Below are 17,256 nucleotides of genomic sequence, written 5' to 3'. Positions count from 1 at the left end.
GTTAAGAAGTTCCCGGTTCACTTTCTTCGGTGACTGATTACAGAGCTCTTTTAACAGAATTACATTACATTGAATGTAACGAAAGCAAAGAGCGCTACAGCTTGTCGCTCTTAGCAGCTTGTAAGCTTACAGGAAAAAGTGTCGAGTGATAGAGAGAGAATGTGAGAGTGGGAGAGCATAAGCTTCATACGCACGTGCAGTGTTTGTTTTCTGCGAGCAACGCTGCTTGAGTTGTGAAGAGACTGTGCGCCCACAGCGCTGTTAAAATTGTCATTCATGCACGTCCATGCGCTCTTTGACGCTAACTGCGACGCGTTCAAAACAGCAACAGCAGCGACAGCAGCAACAAGCAAACACTGTTTAACGGTGATCAGTATGAGATCGGAATTGGCCGTCGTTGGTTGTTCGTAACGCGTCGTCGTTGCTCCGTTGTCAGAAAGTTGACGTTATCGTTGTCGTCGTCGCAGTCGCAGTCGCAGTCGCCGTTGCCGTTCAGCTTTCAATTCCAATTCAGTTAGTCGATCGGAGCAGCAGCAGCAACAACATGCACTGAAGCCTTTTTTTTACATCTTTTCATTACGTTTCGTTTCGTTTCGGTTTCTGTTTCTGTTTGGGCTTCGGTTTTCCGTGTTCGTTCTGTGTGTTCCTGTGCGTGTGCTAAGAGAGTGTTTATCTCTCCATGTTTAAGTCAAACAAATGCATAAAATAAATTAAGAGAAAAAAAAGTTTTATCCTCTCGCTTCGTTGTTGTTGTCGCTTGTGTAAGGCGTCGCAGCTGATTTTAAATCAAATATTTAATAGCGATCAACTCGTCTAACAACCCACCCGCCAACCACCAAACAACAAGCCAACCGTTCAGTCAGACAGCCAGCAAGACTCCCCTCCTCCATCCTGAAATCCAACAACGAGATTCTTCGTCAAGTTGCCGATTCGCCGATTCGCTGCTTTTGGGTGCGTGTTTTGTGTGTGTGTATTGTTTTTGTTGTTTCTTGACACTCGTTTGTTGTTTTTGCTATGTTTACATTTTTATTCCGTGCACACAACTACAGACAATCACAGATATATGTACATATGCACAAAATGTAAACTGACATTTTGCTCTGGCGCTTTGTTTCGCGCGGGCTTATTGACAAATTATAACTGAAGTTAAAATCAAACCGCCCTCTCCTTCTCCCTCTGTCTTCCTTTCTCTCTCTCTCTCTCTCTCTCTTTGTGTGTCTCTTTGTTGAGTGCTAGACGCGGCTTAGACAGACAATAAAATTTCATATAATTTTTGTGTGTTTTAAGTTTGCAATCCATTTGAAAAGTGACAGCTAAAAATACACATCAACAATTGTGAACAAAGAATAAACAATTTATACAACGAAATATTGTATATAGACATTTTTCCCCCATTTATTACCATGGGATACAAACGATTTTTAGCAAGTCAGTTTCAAGTGTAGAATAAATAGTGCAAAACTAAAATAAAATATATAAGTAGGAATAAAGATTGCTTCTGCAAGTTGTGCGTGTTGCATATAATTTAAAAAGGTTTTAAAATATTTGTTCACGTACACACGCATAAATATAATGCTCAATTGCATTTACAATATTAATTATAAAACTTACCTAAATATAAAGGCCCTAATTGAGCTAATTCTGAGTTGAAAATTGTTTTTTTGGATTAAAATTAAGAGCACACAATTGCGTATCTCAAGCCTTTCCTTAAACTTTTATAAATTTTTTAATATATACAATTTTAATTATAAATATGCTCAAAACAAGTATTATTCAATATTTAATAATACATCTTAATTTTTAATGCCTAAAAGAAAAAGCTGTCGATCAATATAAACATATATAATCGTATATACTTATGTATACTATTCGCCCTGATAAAAATGTATCTTAATGTATATTAAAATGAAAAACAAATATTTTAATCGTTTACTGATCGTTACCGAATAGTTCTCAACATTTCTTAACGAAGCTCATCTATTTCAAGTGTCGTTAAGTTATATAATATCAATTATTCATTATATACTTTAATTTAACGATGTTAATTATTCGGTTAACCGAATATAGTAGTGAATTTTTATGTTTTAAAAATTATGTAAAATAACTTTAATTTATTGTACAGCCCTTGTCGTACTCTTAATAAATTTTATTACTTTTCCAACTCGTTTTCCAGCCAGCGAATTATGAAATGTGCGCAAAATTCACAAAAGATGCCAGCAAAATAAGCAAAACGGGTTTTAATGAAATTCTTCGCTTCAATTAATGAAGAAACGCTTTACATTTACTAAAAGAAAATAAGAAACTACGAGAAAAAAATCAAAAACTTAATCCATAGTAAAAATAGCAACAAAATACGGCTAAAAAAAGGGCAACCAAAAATATCACAAAAAGGTGATAATGATTATTTCCAAGGATCTTTTCATATTTGGCGAACAAATTTTTGCAACAATTATACCAGAAGGTGGAGCCGCTCTCGGAACGCAGCAACAGCAACTACAGCAGCAACAGCCGGCAATTATAAATACAACAACAGCAACTCTAAAGGCAACAGCAACAGGAGCAGCAGCTGAACAAGTTGTTGAGGAGTCATTAAAAGCCGCAGCAGCAACAGCAACACCAACCACATTGGCCATAGCTCTGCCAGCAACAGCAGTACAACAACAGCAACAACTGCCAGCAGCAGTTAATACTAAAACGTCGTCATCGTCGTCGTCGTCATCATCATCAGCATCAGCATCGTTGTTGACTAAACAGGAAACAGTTGCAGTTGTAGCTGCTGCCAACGGCAACATCAACAGCAACAACAACAACTACAATAGCAGCGTCGGCAAAACAACAGCAAAAATTCAAAAAATTCCAAAGGCAGCTGAAGAATTAAAAGCCAAGAAGCAAAAGGCAAAGTGTGAATCGTTCAAGTCCCAGACACATTACGAAAAAATGTTGGTGGTGGAAAGTGTTCAAAGGCAGGAGGAGGCCAAAACCAAAACTAAAGTTAACGTCAACGCCAACGCGAACAACATTGACAACAACAACGACAACAACGCCAACAATTCAGACAACGAATCATTAGCAATGGAACAGGTACCGTTGGTTGGCGGTAGCCGACGTAATCTGGCCAAAATTGTTACCGATTGTCGCCTACAAATCGAAGTGCAGCCAATTGCAGCAGCCACAGCAACAGCAGCAGCAGCAATCGGTGTAACAGCAACAACAGCAACTTGCAGCTCTTCAGCAGCTTCAACAACATCATCGTCGTCATCATCATCGTCGTCGTCATCATCTTCGACATCCTCAGACTTTACGCACACATCACAAACAACATTACCAAGTTCGGATAATCTGTCTTCGGCCAATCTGAACAAAACTTGCATTTTGGTTGATACCAAAAGGTGAGTTGCCTTCTTTTTATTTTTTTTTATTATTATTTCAACAAGCTGACCCAATTTTTTGTTTTTGGTTTCCTCACTTATTACAAGCAATCAAACAGGGAGAGAGGGAGAGGGAAAGCAACTGCTGCCTCCAGTTAGAACCACAAGTCCAGTTTTGAACTCCATTCAAACTCTCCCAAAATGCTCTCAAAACAGGCCAAAATTTCACCTACTAAATTTGGGACACACACACACTCTCTCACAAATGCACACACACACACACTCTCTCTCTCACACACCACATAAACACACATACACAACAAACTGCATTCTGTTTTAAGAATAACTGAAAAGTTACATGCAAAATCCCAAAAAAAAAAATCACAAAATTTGTTTTCTTTTTATTTTATTTGTAAAAAAGTTAAAAAGAAGCAGAAGAGGACGAGGACGAGGCAACAAATTCTATACAAGGAGCAGGTTTTTGACTTAAGCTGCAGTTTCTGCTGCTGCTGTTGCAGTTGTCGCCGTTGGGGGGATTATATAGTATTCGTATATGTATTAAAGGTATACACTTTTATTTGTGACTTGTCTCCTCGCTCACTCTCTTCCTCCCTTTCAATTCCTTACTTTGGTATTGGCCGTTGTTGCATTTGGCTACAAGCTGAGAAGTAAGTGCCACGAATAAATTTAATATTAAATGTGCATTTCCTTCTATAATTTATTTAAAAACTTTACTTAATAATCTAGTAAGAAATTTCAAATAATTTTTATGAAAATCAACTTTACAAAAAATAGTATTTTATTTTCTTTAAATTACTCTTATGTAAATTATTTGAATTTTTAAATCGTATGAATCTATACTACGACAATTCGATTTTTGCGATAGCGAGTTTCAAGTATTTTAACTCGATAATTTATATGTACGATCTATCAGTTGACTATCGTTGAGTCTATTTATAAAAGTAAATTTGCAGAATTAAGTTCATTTGTTAAATTTTTTATGAACAACGTTAATAAATGACCTGCAAAAATACTAAAGTTTGAAGCAGGGCATAAATCGATACAAGAAAAATAAGATTTGTAAAGAAATATGTTTTTTAAAGAACGCTCGATTTTGAAAACTCGTAGTATTATTTAGCGATATATCGACAACTTGATTATTTTCTGTCACTACATCACATAACTACATACAGTCGAACTTCCCTAACTCGAACTTCTATAACTCGAATTTTCTCTAATTTGAATTTTCTCTAACTCAAACAAAATTGAGTGGCAATAGCGTTTAATTACAAACAATTCTGTTTCCATAAAAAATTTAACTGCTCGCTATTTGTATATATGAGTTATATGATTTTGTATGTATCAGTTTTTTAATTTTTTCTGATTTTTCAAATTTTTAAAGTAAGTTTGTGAGCCCTTCACGATAAAAAAATATATTAAAAAGATCACAATTTAACATGAATGAATTTGTAGTTTCTTTTAATAAACTTTAAAAAAAAATATTCTATAACTCGAAGTCTTCATGAGTCCAACTTTTTCTTTAGATAACGGTGATTCGAGTTAGGGAAGTTCGACTGTAAGTTATATGTAAAATATAAAACATAGAAAACAAATTGTTTTATAAATTCTTTCAAGTCTGCTTCGAATGAAATTTGCTTTCTTGAATACACTCACATGCACTCATGAATCTTTCGATTTGACTGCTGAAGAATTTCACTACGTTTTCTCCCATACAAATTTCAAGAATTTCCCCCCAAAAAAAGTGAACCACTTACCAAACACACGCACATAAGTCTTACTCTTTTTGCCTGGTTCTTGGGCTCTCCTCTATTCCCCTTCTCCCACAATTGCTGCTCCACATTACGGACAACATCTTGTTGCAGTTTTTGGTGCCAATCTGATAGATATATATGTACATATAAACATATGTATATCCTACATAAGTTGTTTTTGTTTGTTGGCAGCTGGTAAACGAGCATAAGATCCATTCGACTAATCTCTCTCTCTCTCTCTCCTTCGCTCGATGAAAATCGGCAACAAACGCTACTACCAAAAAAAACTGGGTCAACTGTGAACCAATTTTCAGGCATTATTGCGACAACAGATGTACGAGATTTACACAAAAAAGGAGAGAATAAAAAAGGCAAAAAAGAAACTGCAGTAATCAGAAGAGCAACAGGCAAAAGCGAAAATAAAACGTGCCACAAAGTCAACAACAACAAGAGCAACAAAAACAGCACTCGAAATTTAGCAGAACAACTTGAAACTTCTACAGTGAGTGGCAAAAGTGCATGCGCAGTGCACTTTAAATCGCATAATAATTGAAAATTTATGTTAAATGCACATAATGAAGTTGCACTCGGCACAAGAAAACACACACACTGAGAGCTAACAATGTGCACATTGTAATTTAATTTACTTAATTTCTGTAACTAAATTGCCAATCCGAAACGAGGATGAACTGAACCACTTCTTGTGGTTCAATTCAAAACTCTCAATCTTCTTTTTCCTTTCCTTCCACCTCTCCGTCTCCTTCGATCTCGCTCCTTCCCTTGCCACATAATTGAACTGTGAGACTGCAATTCAAATTAACCGAAATATGCACTTGAATCCACTCACAAGCCACTTTATGAGACTCCATCTCAAGTTTCTTAGCTATGGAATATCTGTGTGTGTGTGTCTGTTTGTGTGTGCAAATTTGGTAATAGACGTCAGTCAGTTAGGCAGTTAGATTGTCAGTCAGCTAGTCAGCTGCCAAGTGACAACGACAACGAATTAAATAAAAAAAAATGAATTAAATAGTAATTTTAGTTGCAGTTGCAACAGCGCTAGAGCTGGCAGATATTACACTGAGCGAAAAAAGCGAATTAACCAAAAATAGTTTGCATTTTCTAACAAATATTTATTTAATTCAGATAAATCACATTATTTTTGTAAGCAATTACTTACTCTACACTTACGATATAAAAAAAGAATGGGTCAACAACTAAACGATAATAACATGGATTAAGTTTTATTAAATAAAATCAATTTGTTATACAAATTTAAATGTTTAACTCTTGCACATGGAGAAATAGTTTTGTTACTCACACAATTTTTTTTTCTAGTTTTATTTTTCTAGTTTTAATAAATTCTTGAAATTATCTGAAATAATCTGAACAAGCTACCCAAGATTAATATCACTTAAGCTTTAACTAAATGAAGTAAATATTGTGATGTCAGCATCATTAAAGATCTTTGCAATCAATTTATTCTACGTTTTTGACGTTTTACTGCAGATATTTATTTTATTACATGGCAGTTCAAGCTACAGCTTACTGAAATCGTTGCATATTTCCTCAAATTGATTAGTATTATTGTCTCTATCAATCAAACGAATAATAAAACTAGTTTTGAATTGCCTTGGAGCTGGTTTCTTGAACTAGTTCATTCTACTTTCAAAAAATTAAAAAAAAAAATATAGACAAATTGAGCTGCTCGTCTTTTACTACACCAAAAAGATTAAAGCCAAAACAAGTTAATATTTTTAATTTTTGCTAATACTAATTTAATTATTGTTTAATATTTACTAAGCGACCTGACATTTTATGAATTATGTGTGTCATTCAATAATCAAAATGATGTTTTTTTTTTTTAGGGAGAAGAAATAAATAATTAATATATTACATCTGTTGTGTATATCTGTATAAGTTTCGATATTTTGATTATGAGTACGGGAGAAACAATAGCTAGATTTATTTAAAATAACAAATTATTACTATTAAATAATAACTATTAATTACTATTTTATCAAGGTAAAATGAGATTCTTTACTTGAGTACTTTTATGTCAGCTTTTTAATCTTTTAATCTAGCAAGAATGTATTTTAAATTTATGCTTTATCGATAAGTCTATTTGGTAACTCATCTTCTGGATCTTTAACTAAACTTTAACACATATAAAATAATACTCTTTAATTATCCTAAGCATTGGATCCAACACGATTGGATAAAAAAGATTGAAGTTATTCAGAAAACTATTTGCCAGGAAGCTGCGCAACATTTGTAAGATATTTAAGGGTATTTTACTAGTCTCTATTCGTTTAGCAATTGTTGCCTTGTGCATCAAATCAAATTTCAAAGGGTCGCATGCTCTTAACTTTGTTTACACTTTGGAACTTAAGTTAATGCTGCAAGAGGATTGAAGATGTGTTTTTATCCAAAAATGATGCTGATGATGCCGAAGTTGAAATGTGATTTGTGCGTGTGCCTCAATTTCATTTCCATGCGATCGGCTTGGATCAATTTTGAATTCGAGCGGTTGTTGTGCGATTAAAGTTTATTGAACCCGGCAGCGTATAAGAAGAATAAGAATGAAAAAAGGAAAGAAAGAGAGGAAGAAGAGGTGGTGAAGGCAGGCAACGCATTCTTGGCACACAAACAAAACACAAACATTTCACTTGATTTGATTTCATTTTGTGCCTCGGCTGGCGCTTTTGCTTGGTATTTTATTTATTTTTGTTTTGGTTTCATATTGAAGCATTATCGGAATAAGCCACGCCCCCACCAACCGCCCACGACCAACATCGCCAGCGGCATCAGCGCCAGCAACAGAAACCAAATAAAAACAAACAAATTGCACGCGAGATGAAGTCCAAGTTGATGTCGGCTCACATCGAATCGGTTTGGTTTGGAATTGACTGCTGAATACACGCATTTTCCTAACTAGGCTAATTGCTCGTAACTGATGCGAATGCTCGATTCGTTTCTATACTTACATTTCCGCCGAAGGGAGTCCTAAACTTTTAGAGGGAACAACAGAACAGAAATTACAACATTAGGGATTTTACGATAATCAGTGTAAAATGTCTTATTAAAGAGCATACGAGTATTGATCAATTATACTGAATTTGAATTTAAAATAAAAAACTGTAATTCAAATATAAATATAGAATTTTTTTGTACAGATACATCCGTAATTAAGTTTTTGTAAATTTAAAATTTTAAACATTTTCTTACGATCGTATAAAGCCTTGCTTTAATCCGTCAACTCTTAAGCTTTTTTTAAAGAAAGTAATTTAATTATAGATTAGCAAGCCTTGATCAAATTTATTTTTTCTTCGTTATTGCCAATTCTCTGTATTTATTAAAATTTCTCTCTTTTACTCTTACGTTATACAAAGTTTTTGATTGTATGCGTAACTTCTAATCGAAGAATGTGTTGATCTTTTAATTTTTTGCAACCCTTTTTGCTAACAGAAACCGGTTAATAAACTTGTATGTGGGTCAAGTTTTGCCTTGATAACACAACACACGCACACACATAACACAACAACTATTACAATAACAATAAAAGCAACAGGCGTGTCAAATGCAACAAAATCAAAAACAACAACAAATCAACAACTTACAAAGGGGCAACATTTAATGGCGTATTTGAATTTAGTTGCGTTGAGTTTTGAGTTGAGTTGGGTTGGGTTGGGTTGGGTGCGGGGTTCTATCGCGGGATCGGGGATCGGGACTCGATGGGATTCGTTTTGCGATTCAGCTAGTTCTGTTTAGATATTAGAATGGACGCATAGAATTTCATTGTTGGCAACATATTGAGGGTTCAGTTTCAGCTAGCTCTAGGTAGGTGAAACCCATTAGAAGGGATATAAGATAATAAAAGGCCAGATTTAAGCAGGTAAAGGCACAAAATGAACAGAAAAGCTTTTGGCATTATGTATTTTCTTTGAAATGAGAACACAACAAAAAATGGAAGATGGTGTTTTTTCTTTATCCAGTGCAGCTGTTCATTCAGCTGCTGTCAGTCTATTGTTGTATTTTGCATAGTTATATAAATAGTACATCTTATATGCCAAATCTAAATCTAAAAGGGATATTCATGTTTAGTTAATGTAATATTATATTATAGGATTTGCAGTTAACTTACATTCAGAGTGATTTGGCATCTTCTTTTCAAAACAATTTTACACATTCCCTACAGATGGTCTTCGGATATTGATCTGGCGGTGAGACACATGGTTTTATGTTAAAGTCATTGAGCACACGATGCAGATAGGATCGACCATCCTTTTCTCCACTCCTTCACTCACTCCTTCGTCCATGTTGTTATCGTAAAAGGAACGAAAAAATGATTTAGATTTCGTCAAAGTCTCAAATATTTGTGACAACTTTTAACGATTGCAATTAAAGATTTGACTTATTTGACAACTAACACAAAGCTCACTTATTAAAATCTTTGTGTAAAGTTATAATAATATAACAATAGTTTTTGTTGAGATACAAGCTTGAACTGAATATATATTTCTATCTTTAATACAATACATACAATTGGGTCTAGGCGTCCTTCAAACATCATAACTTTACATTTGTATATTACAGAAGAAAGTACAAATTAATGATGCAAAATTAATTAAGTTAAACTTTGATTTTGAAAATTGACTTAAAAATTTGTAATTTGATTTCGTCGATCCATACAAAATGTGTAGAGTGGCCATAAAAATAAAGAATATCTGGTCACACTAAAAGTTTTTGTTTAGGCTAAAATTTGATTATTTGTGTGACAATTCACTTTGATAGAATTAATCATTCACACCTGGTGCTTGTTTGCATTCTGATAAAATTCCAACGTTGTAAGCTTTCTGCATTTAAGTTTTGATAATTGAATAACTATCTATATTTTATAACATTTTATAACATTTAATGACTACTATTCTTTGTGAACTAGTTTTCATACATTATTTTGCCATTTGGTGTTTTTCCACGCCATCGAGCATTCTCGACTGTCGGAGACCCCGTACTTACTATGGAAGAAGCTAGGACTGATAAAAATTTAAAAATATTCTGCTTACTTGACGCCCTAACAGAGCGCTGTTTTACATTTTCGACTAATTGTTTTAATGGCAGCTATATGGTATAGTATTGCGATCTGTCAGTTTGCTTAAGATATATCATAAAAGAAAAAGTTTTTCATACTAAGACTTGAATTTTGCCCTATCAGTCCAATGACAGCTATATGATATAGGGGTCGGACTTAAACCAAGTTCGGTCAGGATATATAAAACCAAGTTAGATACATATTGTATCAGATTGGTTACGATATCTTAAAATACAAAAAAGTTTTTCATACCAAGACTTGATTTTCGCAAGATCGGTCCTATGACGGCTATATGATATAGTGGTCCGATTTGAACCAACTTCGGTAAGAATGTATAAGACTAACATAAAAGCATATTCTATTAGTTTCGTTATGATATCTCATAAAAGAAAAATTTTTTTTATTCTAAAAGTTGATTTTCGACCGATTGCTCATAAAGGGGGCTATATGACATAGTGGTCCGATCGAAAAAAGAAACAAGCTTGAATATAGAGCAATCTACATACCAAGTTTGGTGTTACTAGCTTTTAAATTGCTCTTATAATTTGGATATGCAATTTTCTATGTCGATATTTAGGCGATAAAGGGGGCGTGGCCAAATTATAAAACAAACTTGATCTGCTTGCAATATAGAGGAACCTAAATACCAAGTTTGGTGTCTTTAGCTCTTATAGTTTTTGAGATCTAGGTGTTCATACAGACGGTCGGACAGATAGGCAGACGAACATATGTGTACATATATACTTTATAGGGTCTGTTAAAACAAACCTAATATGATTTGCTACATAGTTAATTGAATATTTGAATATTTAAAGTACGATTGTCAAAAATGTCTTTATGAAGGTGTAATTGTATTATTTTTACAGATTTGATAATATTTATTCCTTTCGATTCAAGTTGAATGCACTTCTTGGGTTCTCATCACAAATCTATTTCAATTTCTGTCTCCTTGCGCTGAGTTGTCATTTCTTCATGTTATGATCTGTATCTTTCTCTGCCTGTATGTGTGTGCATCTGACTGCGTGTATGGGTTTGTGTACGGTGGTGTGTGTGGGCGCCCAGATGTCAACATTGAGGTCTGGGCCGTCTGTTTCAGCTTCTCTGGCGGTCTTCGAAGAAGGCGCATTAGCAAGCCATAAGAAGGAAAGCGCATTGCGCATTGCGCAATGCAAAATGCAAGAGAAGAAATAGAAGAAAAAGGATGGCGGGTATAAGGGTGTGAGAACATTGCAATTTATTATAATTTAATCTAGAATAGAAAATTAAATAGACGCTACGGCAGGCTGCATACATTGTTGCAAGTTATCGCCTGGGGCTCGTTTGGGTTTTATCTACCGTTAGTCTGTGGCAGTGTCAATAACACAGAGTGTGGGCATAGCGAAGAAGAGAAGCGAGAGACAGATAGAGGCAGACAGAGAGAGAGGGAGAGAGGAAGAGAGAGGGACAGAGTCACACGTGCGTGTGTGCGCGGGGGCGTCGACGTTGACTGCAATGGAGGGCAAACGACAGCGTCGACAACAGTCACTGTCACAGCCACAAAGCGAAGTCAGCGGCGACGTCGACGCAGACGCTGGCAGCGAAGTCTGGGGCTGAAAGTTGCATATCTATTGTTGTTGTATGTTGTTCTTGTTCTTGGGCTTGTGGTTCTGCTTGTTTGCTGCTTAGCAAACGAATAAAAATTAATTCAAAAATAAATTTTTGTCATTGTCATTGTTGTTGCTGCAAGTTATTAGTTTAAATTGCGGTTGCAGCAGCGGCAACAGCAGCTGTCAGTTTTCATTGTTGTTGCCGACATTTTTGTGTTTGTTGTTCTTGTTGCTATTGTTGAGTGCATTCACTTCTATTGCATGTGACCTTAGCAAGTTCATGCCAAATGAACGTTCTTGAACTTTTCCGAACATCATCATCATCATCATTATGGATATTTTCATTATAATCGTCATCCATCATCGGTTCGTTTAGTTTTGCTGTTTACTTTTTTAAATTTGGTTACTCTATCTCTTATAGTCTCTGAAATCCTTTTGTTCATACAGACGTACGGTCGGTATTTCGCGATTTGCGATGGCGGATGGAGGCGTGACAAAAATTTAAAACAAACTTGACCTGCTCCAACGCCTTTGGGATCTGCGTGTGAAAGTTTGGTATCTCTATCTTTTATAGTCTCTAAGATCTAGGTGCTCACACAAACGGACAGACACACATGGCTATATCAACTCGGATGTTGATGCTGATCAAGAATTTATATACTTCAACGAACCCAATATACCCTTTTACTTAATTTTTAAGTAATGGGTATAAAAAAAAATAGGAAAATAAAAGTAAAACACGTGGCGTATACTCAATATGCAATTTACATTTTGAATGCAATTACGCATACGCCCAATTGGTTGTTTTTTTAATTTTGTACTTTAAAAAAAAGTTATTCGTTAGAAACGCAATAGTTTAGTTTTAACCAAATATGCAAGCAAATGCCTGTCAATGTTGAATGATTACATTGATAATTACTGTGTGAAACCATAAATTAATGTTGCTGTTAATGTCTCAAATCGTGTAACAATATTTATTAACGAGTTCAATAAAAGTATATTAAAGGGATCCTTAAAAAAGTTTTTTAAGAGACTTAATTTAATTTCACGGGTAAAAAAAGAAAATCTTTTGAAGAAGCAGCGCTTTTTATAGCCTTGCATTTATCAATATAGTGTTTTAAGCTTTGAGATTTAAATTTAAAGTGCAAAAAAAAATACCAAGCTACAATTAAAGGATCAATATAAACTTAAAAATTTCTTTGAAATTAAAAAGATATCTAACTAAATTTGACTAACATAGAGTTGTTTGTAGACTTAGTTAGTCGACAAATTGCATTATGAAATGCATTAGCCAATGACAATGTCAAATAAGCAATGTTTTTTATGATTTATTTGATGACTCATTAAAAGTGTCTGGTCGCCCGACAGGTAATTTGTAAAGCTAGACGGTTGACTTGAGCATAAAAAAAATATCGCAAATTGCATAAGACGCACGTAAAACATGCATCTAACTGAACTGAACTGAACTGAACTGGCACTCATTAAATCATACAAATTGCGAGGCTATAAAACGGCCAATGAATTTTTAAGGTAGCCCAAACCCGAGCGGAAGAGATGGAGGAAGAGGCCAAAACAAGAAGCAGACCAAAACCAAATGGCTTTGCCTGACTTTACTCTAATTTATACACAAGAGTGTATATGTCTGTTCGTTTGTGTGTGTAATGACATTAGGCCAACATAAATAAATAAAACAGCAAAAATGCGGCATGATGCATTTGGCTTTTGAGACGTCTCAACATCAAATCAACAAGTTTATGAGATGCAATTTATATGAAACAACTCAAAATATGTTTTCAGTTGTTGTTGTTCCCCTTTTTGTTGTTCTTTTTTGTATTAATGCAGTTTCACATGTATAGAAATATTGCATTAAAATCAACAGACAATGAAAACAACATAAAACAAATGTATCTCAAAATCAACCGAAGCAAAGTCGGCTAAAAACCTTAAGTTGCTTTGGCTAAAAGACCAAACGGCGTGCTGAACAATTTTAAGGCATACATTGAGAGAAATGTATATAGAAGTTGTATTATGTTTCCAAAAAACAATTTAAGATAACGGAAAAATGCAAATCAAACCTGAAATGAAAATGGAAAATATTATCAACAATCATTTATATTAACACATTTATGATAGTTCCACGGCAAGAATGGGTAGTTGATAGGGAGATGATAATTGGGTAGTTGAAACTATAAACTATGTAAGTAGGCATGTAATTATTATTAAGCTTCCATAGCAACTTATTTGAAAAAATTTAATGATTATAATTTAGTTCATTCCATTTGTGTATGTTTATAAACTATAAAACTTTGTTAGTTTCTAGCAATAAATATAACAATATTCTGGAATTTTAACATCGAATTATTTTTTTCTAAATTTAAATGTCATCTTAAACTTTCTTGCTATTTGTTTTTAATAGAAGATTCAAAATAATAATTTTAAATAAGGTACTAAAAATTTTTGGAGCACTTAAATTAAACTTTGGAAATATATTTACTTGTTGGAAATATATTTATATACATTCTGAAATTTTAACAAACATTTTTAACTCACTTTTGATTTAAGATACTGTCTGTACAAAGGTTTCTCTCAGTGTAATCGCGTGTATAACATTAAATTCTTCCAGACATGGACATGTGTGTAGTCAAATGATGGGGGAAAAAGGCATGCCAAGTAGTGTGTGTGAATGTGTGTGTGTGTATCTGATATTGTTGCTGTTAGCCGGCTGTTGTTGCTGTTGCCATGTTGTTGCCCCTGTCTCTTCTGCCGCTGCCGCAGTCTCAGTTGCTGCGGTCGCTGCTGCGTCGTTTCTTTCACATGGGGTTTTCGAGAAACCTATAGACCTACATTTTAAACAAATTACGTTTTTCTCGTCGTTTTGTGTGTTTGTTTTGTTGCTCTCTTGTGTGTGTGTGTGTGTGATGTGATCAACTGTTGTGTGTGTACGTGTGCGTGTTGTTTTTCTTTCGCTGTTAGCTGCTGTTATTGTTGTCTTTTCATTATTATTCGGCTGCGTTGGCTTTTCTTTCAAGAAGCGACTGCATTGCTGCCGCGGCTGCTGCTGCTGCGCTGTCTCTGCTCTGCTGCTACAGTTAATGATGATGAAGTGTAGATGATGATTATCTATACAGTCAGTCAGTCAGTCAGTGTGGCAAGCCTTTTGAATTGTTGCCTTGCCTCATATTTTGTCTTCTGCTTTATTTTTCTTCCCCTTATCCCTTCTGTTCTCTTTGGGTGCTTCTAATCGCACTTTGTTGCTTCTGCACCATCATCAGCTTTATGCTTTATTGTTATTGTTGTTGCCTTTTGACGACTGCGTCATCAGCGTACGACGATCGCACACTCCAAACCTCTACTCCTACTTCTTTTGCTCTCTTTATCTCTCTTTCCCTGATCTCTCTCTGTCACACGCGCTCTCTAAATCCTCTCTCTCGGTCGTTTGCTCTCTCGGTCTGTCTGTCTCTCGGTCTCTCGGTCTGTCCGTCTCTCTGGCTTGCGGCAGTGGGTCTTCACTTTCGCCAATTCTGAGCTCCACTTGCCAGGTTCAATGGCCCCATCGTCGCTCTGCTACTATCGCTGTCTCTGCCTCTGCCGCTGTTGACGTCGCTGTCGCTGTCGCTCACTTTGAGCGCCATGCGCACGTTTTTAACATTGTTTAAAACCTTAGGCTTGGGTCTTTGAGGACTGAGCATTGCTGCCTTTTTCTGGCTAACTTGACGGTCGGCACGTCATTTGTACATTTGTACATTTATTTGTTTTGTTTATGTTTTTTTAAGCGCACTTTTTTGCGTCTCATTTGTTGGGTTTTATCGTTGCACTTTGTTGCCATTGTTACTATTCTTTCCGCTCATTTCTTTCACCAACCTCCTTTTCTCGCATCAATCCCTTAACTTCCAAACGTCCCGATCACTGGGAACGCCGACGTTAATGCACAGTAATCTTCTTCTTTTACCTCTTCTTCATTTTAATTTTTTCATGTTGTTGCTTTTCTCTATTCTCCTTTTGCCATCTTACGGCATTCTATTTTCGGCTATTATAGAAGTGATCGTCTTCTGTATACTCGAAAAAATATTAATATTATAATTATACCCGTTACTTATTTTTTTTTTTAATAATGTGAATAAGGGGGACCTTTAACTGGACTACTAACATGCATATCAATGTGAGAGATAAGAACTTATTTTTTTTTTTTACCAATAATTTGACTATGGTAAACAAGGGCGTAGGCAGGGGCAGAGGGGGGGGGGACTTGCCCCCCCCACGCCGGCTAACAAAATTTTAACTTCCAGAATCCATTCGGATTGCCGTCAAATCACATAAAATAACAAAATAAAATTGAAACTCTGGATCTTGAAGTTTCATAGCCAGGGCGAACAAGTGGGAGGAAGAACAATCTTTTTAGTATGTATTTTAACACATATATTCTTCATCAGCACCAGCATCAGCACCAACACCGAGCCGACATACTTGTGTCCGTATGTTCGTATGAACTAAAAGATCTTAGAGTTGGTAAGATGAAAGCGTACATGTAGAATGTAGCCTCCCTATAATTTCAGGCAGGTCCAGTAAATATTAAAATTTTTCCACGCCCACTGTGGGGGGCGTAGTTCTCAAAAAACCGAGACTATTAATACTATATTGGCGGTGATATGTGAATTCTGGCAAGTGTCTGCCTATGTCTTAAACATCCACTTAAACTGCAGTGGTGTTATTTTGGTTTACAGCAAGATGCATTTTGCCGTCCTCTAAATATTTTTGACTTTCAAATGAAGCCCTATTATAATAATTCCAAAAAATCCCCTCAATTCACGTTGTCCAGCTGATTGTATTATTGCAATGATTTTGATAATTTTGAGCTGTGTTAACATCTTTATTTTTATTTTTCCCTTTTGGAATTCAATTCATAACAATTTTCTTTAAAATTTCTTTATTTTTAAGGATCTAGGGGTGGCCAGCTGCCCCCCTGCCCATACCTGCGTACGCCCTTGTTTCATAGTTGTCAAGAATGAACTCTAACAGTGGTATATTTCATGAAATTATATAAAAGTTGCAGAAGTGTCCGAGCTCAAATTTTGACACAAAAATGAGTTATCTTCATTATTGGTATATTTGGTACAAAAAAATTAATTTAAAATATATTAAAAGCCATTTTGTTACATTTAAAAAACAATTTAATTTAATTTTTTTGTAGGCCCTCGACAACGGCTTTTTGTGCTTTTGGTTGTACAAAATTTGTAAAGCAGTCCTGTGTAATCTGTATGTCAATCTGTATGGAGTAAAAAAAAATTAATATTATATCAAATGCTCTATTTTGATTTTAGACCGATGGTTTATTGGGCAAACCTTCTTAGAATTCGTCGCAGATTACGACGTTGACAACTGTTTTGTCGCAAAAGAAAAAAAAACCCACTCCACTGTACATATAATCTCTTTTTTAAGGATCT

The 17,256-nt window shown here is 35.1% G+C and overlaps 1 protein-coding gene and 1 long non-coding RNA gene across 2 annotated transcripts in view; one reads left to right on the top strand and one right to left on the bottom strand.

Moving 5' to 3' along the window:
• The first annotated feature begins 378 nt into the window (after positions 1 to 378).
• Positions 379 to 17,256, top strand: part of LOC117780513 (ABC transporter G family member 21) — a 35,647-nt gene continuing 18,769 nt past the window's right edge. The window contains exons 1-2 of the mRNA XM_034617069.1: positions 379 to 951; positions 2,174 to 3,389. Coding sequence (XP_034472960.1) covers positions 2,398 to 3,389 — 992 coding nt within the window. The 5' untranslated portion in view covers positions 379 to 951; positions 2,174 to 2,397. The remainder of the gene's footprint in view (positions 952 to 2,173; positions 3,390 to 17,256) is intronic.
• LOC117780514 lies at positions 9,024 to 9,491 on the bottom strand. The gene is made up of 2 exons (XR_004617088.1): positions 9,282 to 9,491; positions 9,024 to 9,218 (listed from the first exon to the last, which is right to left on the bottom strand). It is a non-coding gene; the product is annotated as an uncharacterized LOC117780514 (long non-coding RNA).

This window comes from Drosophila innubila (genome assembly GCF_004354385.1).
Source record: "Drosophila innubila isolate TH190305 chromosome 2L unlocalized genomic scaffold, UK_Dinn_1.0 4_B_2L, whole genome shotgun sequence".
Lineage (NCBI taxonomy): Eukaryota > Metazoa > Arthropoda > Insecta > Diptera > Drosophilidae > Drosophila > Drosophila innubila.
The sequence above is the reverse complement of the archived record's forward strand: the minus strand, read 5'-3'. Positions and strand labels throughout refer to the sequence as shown.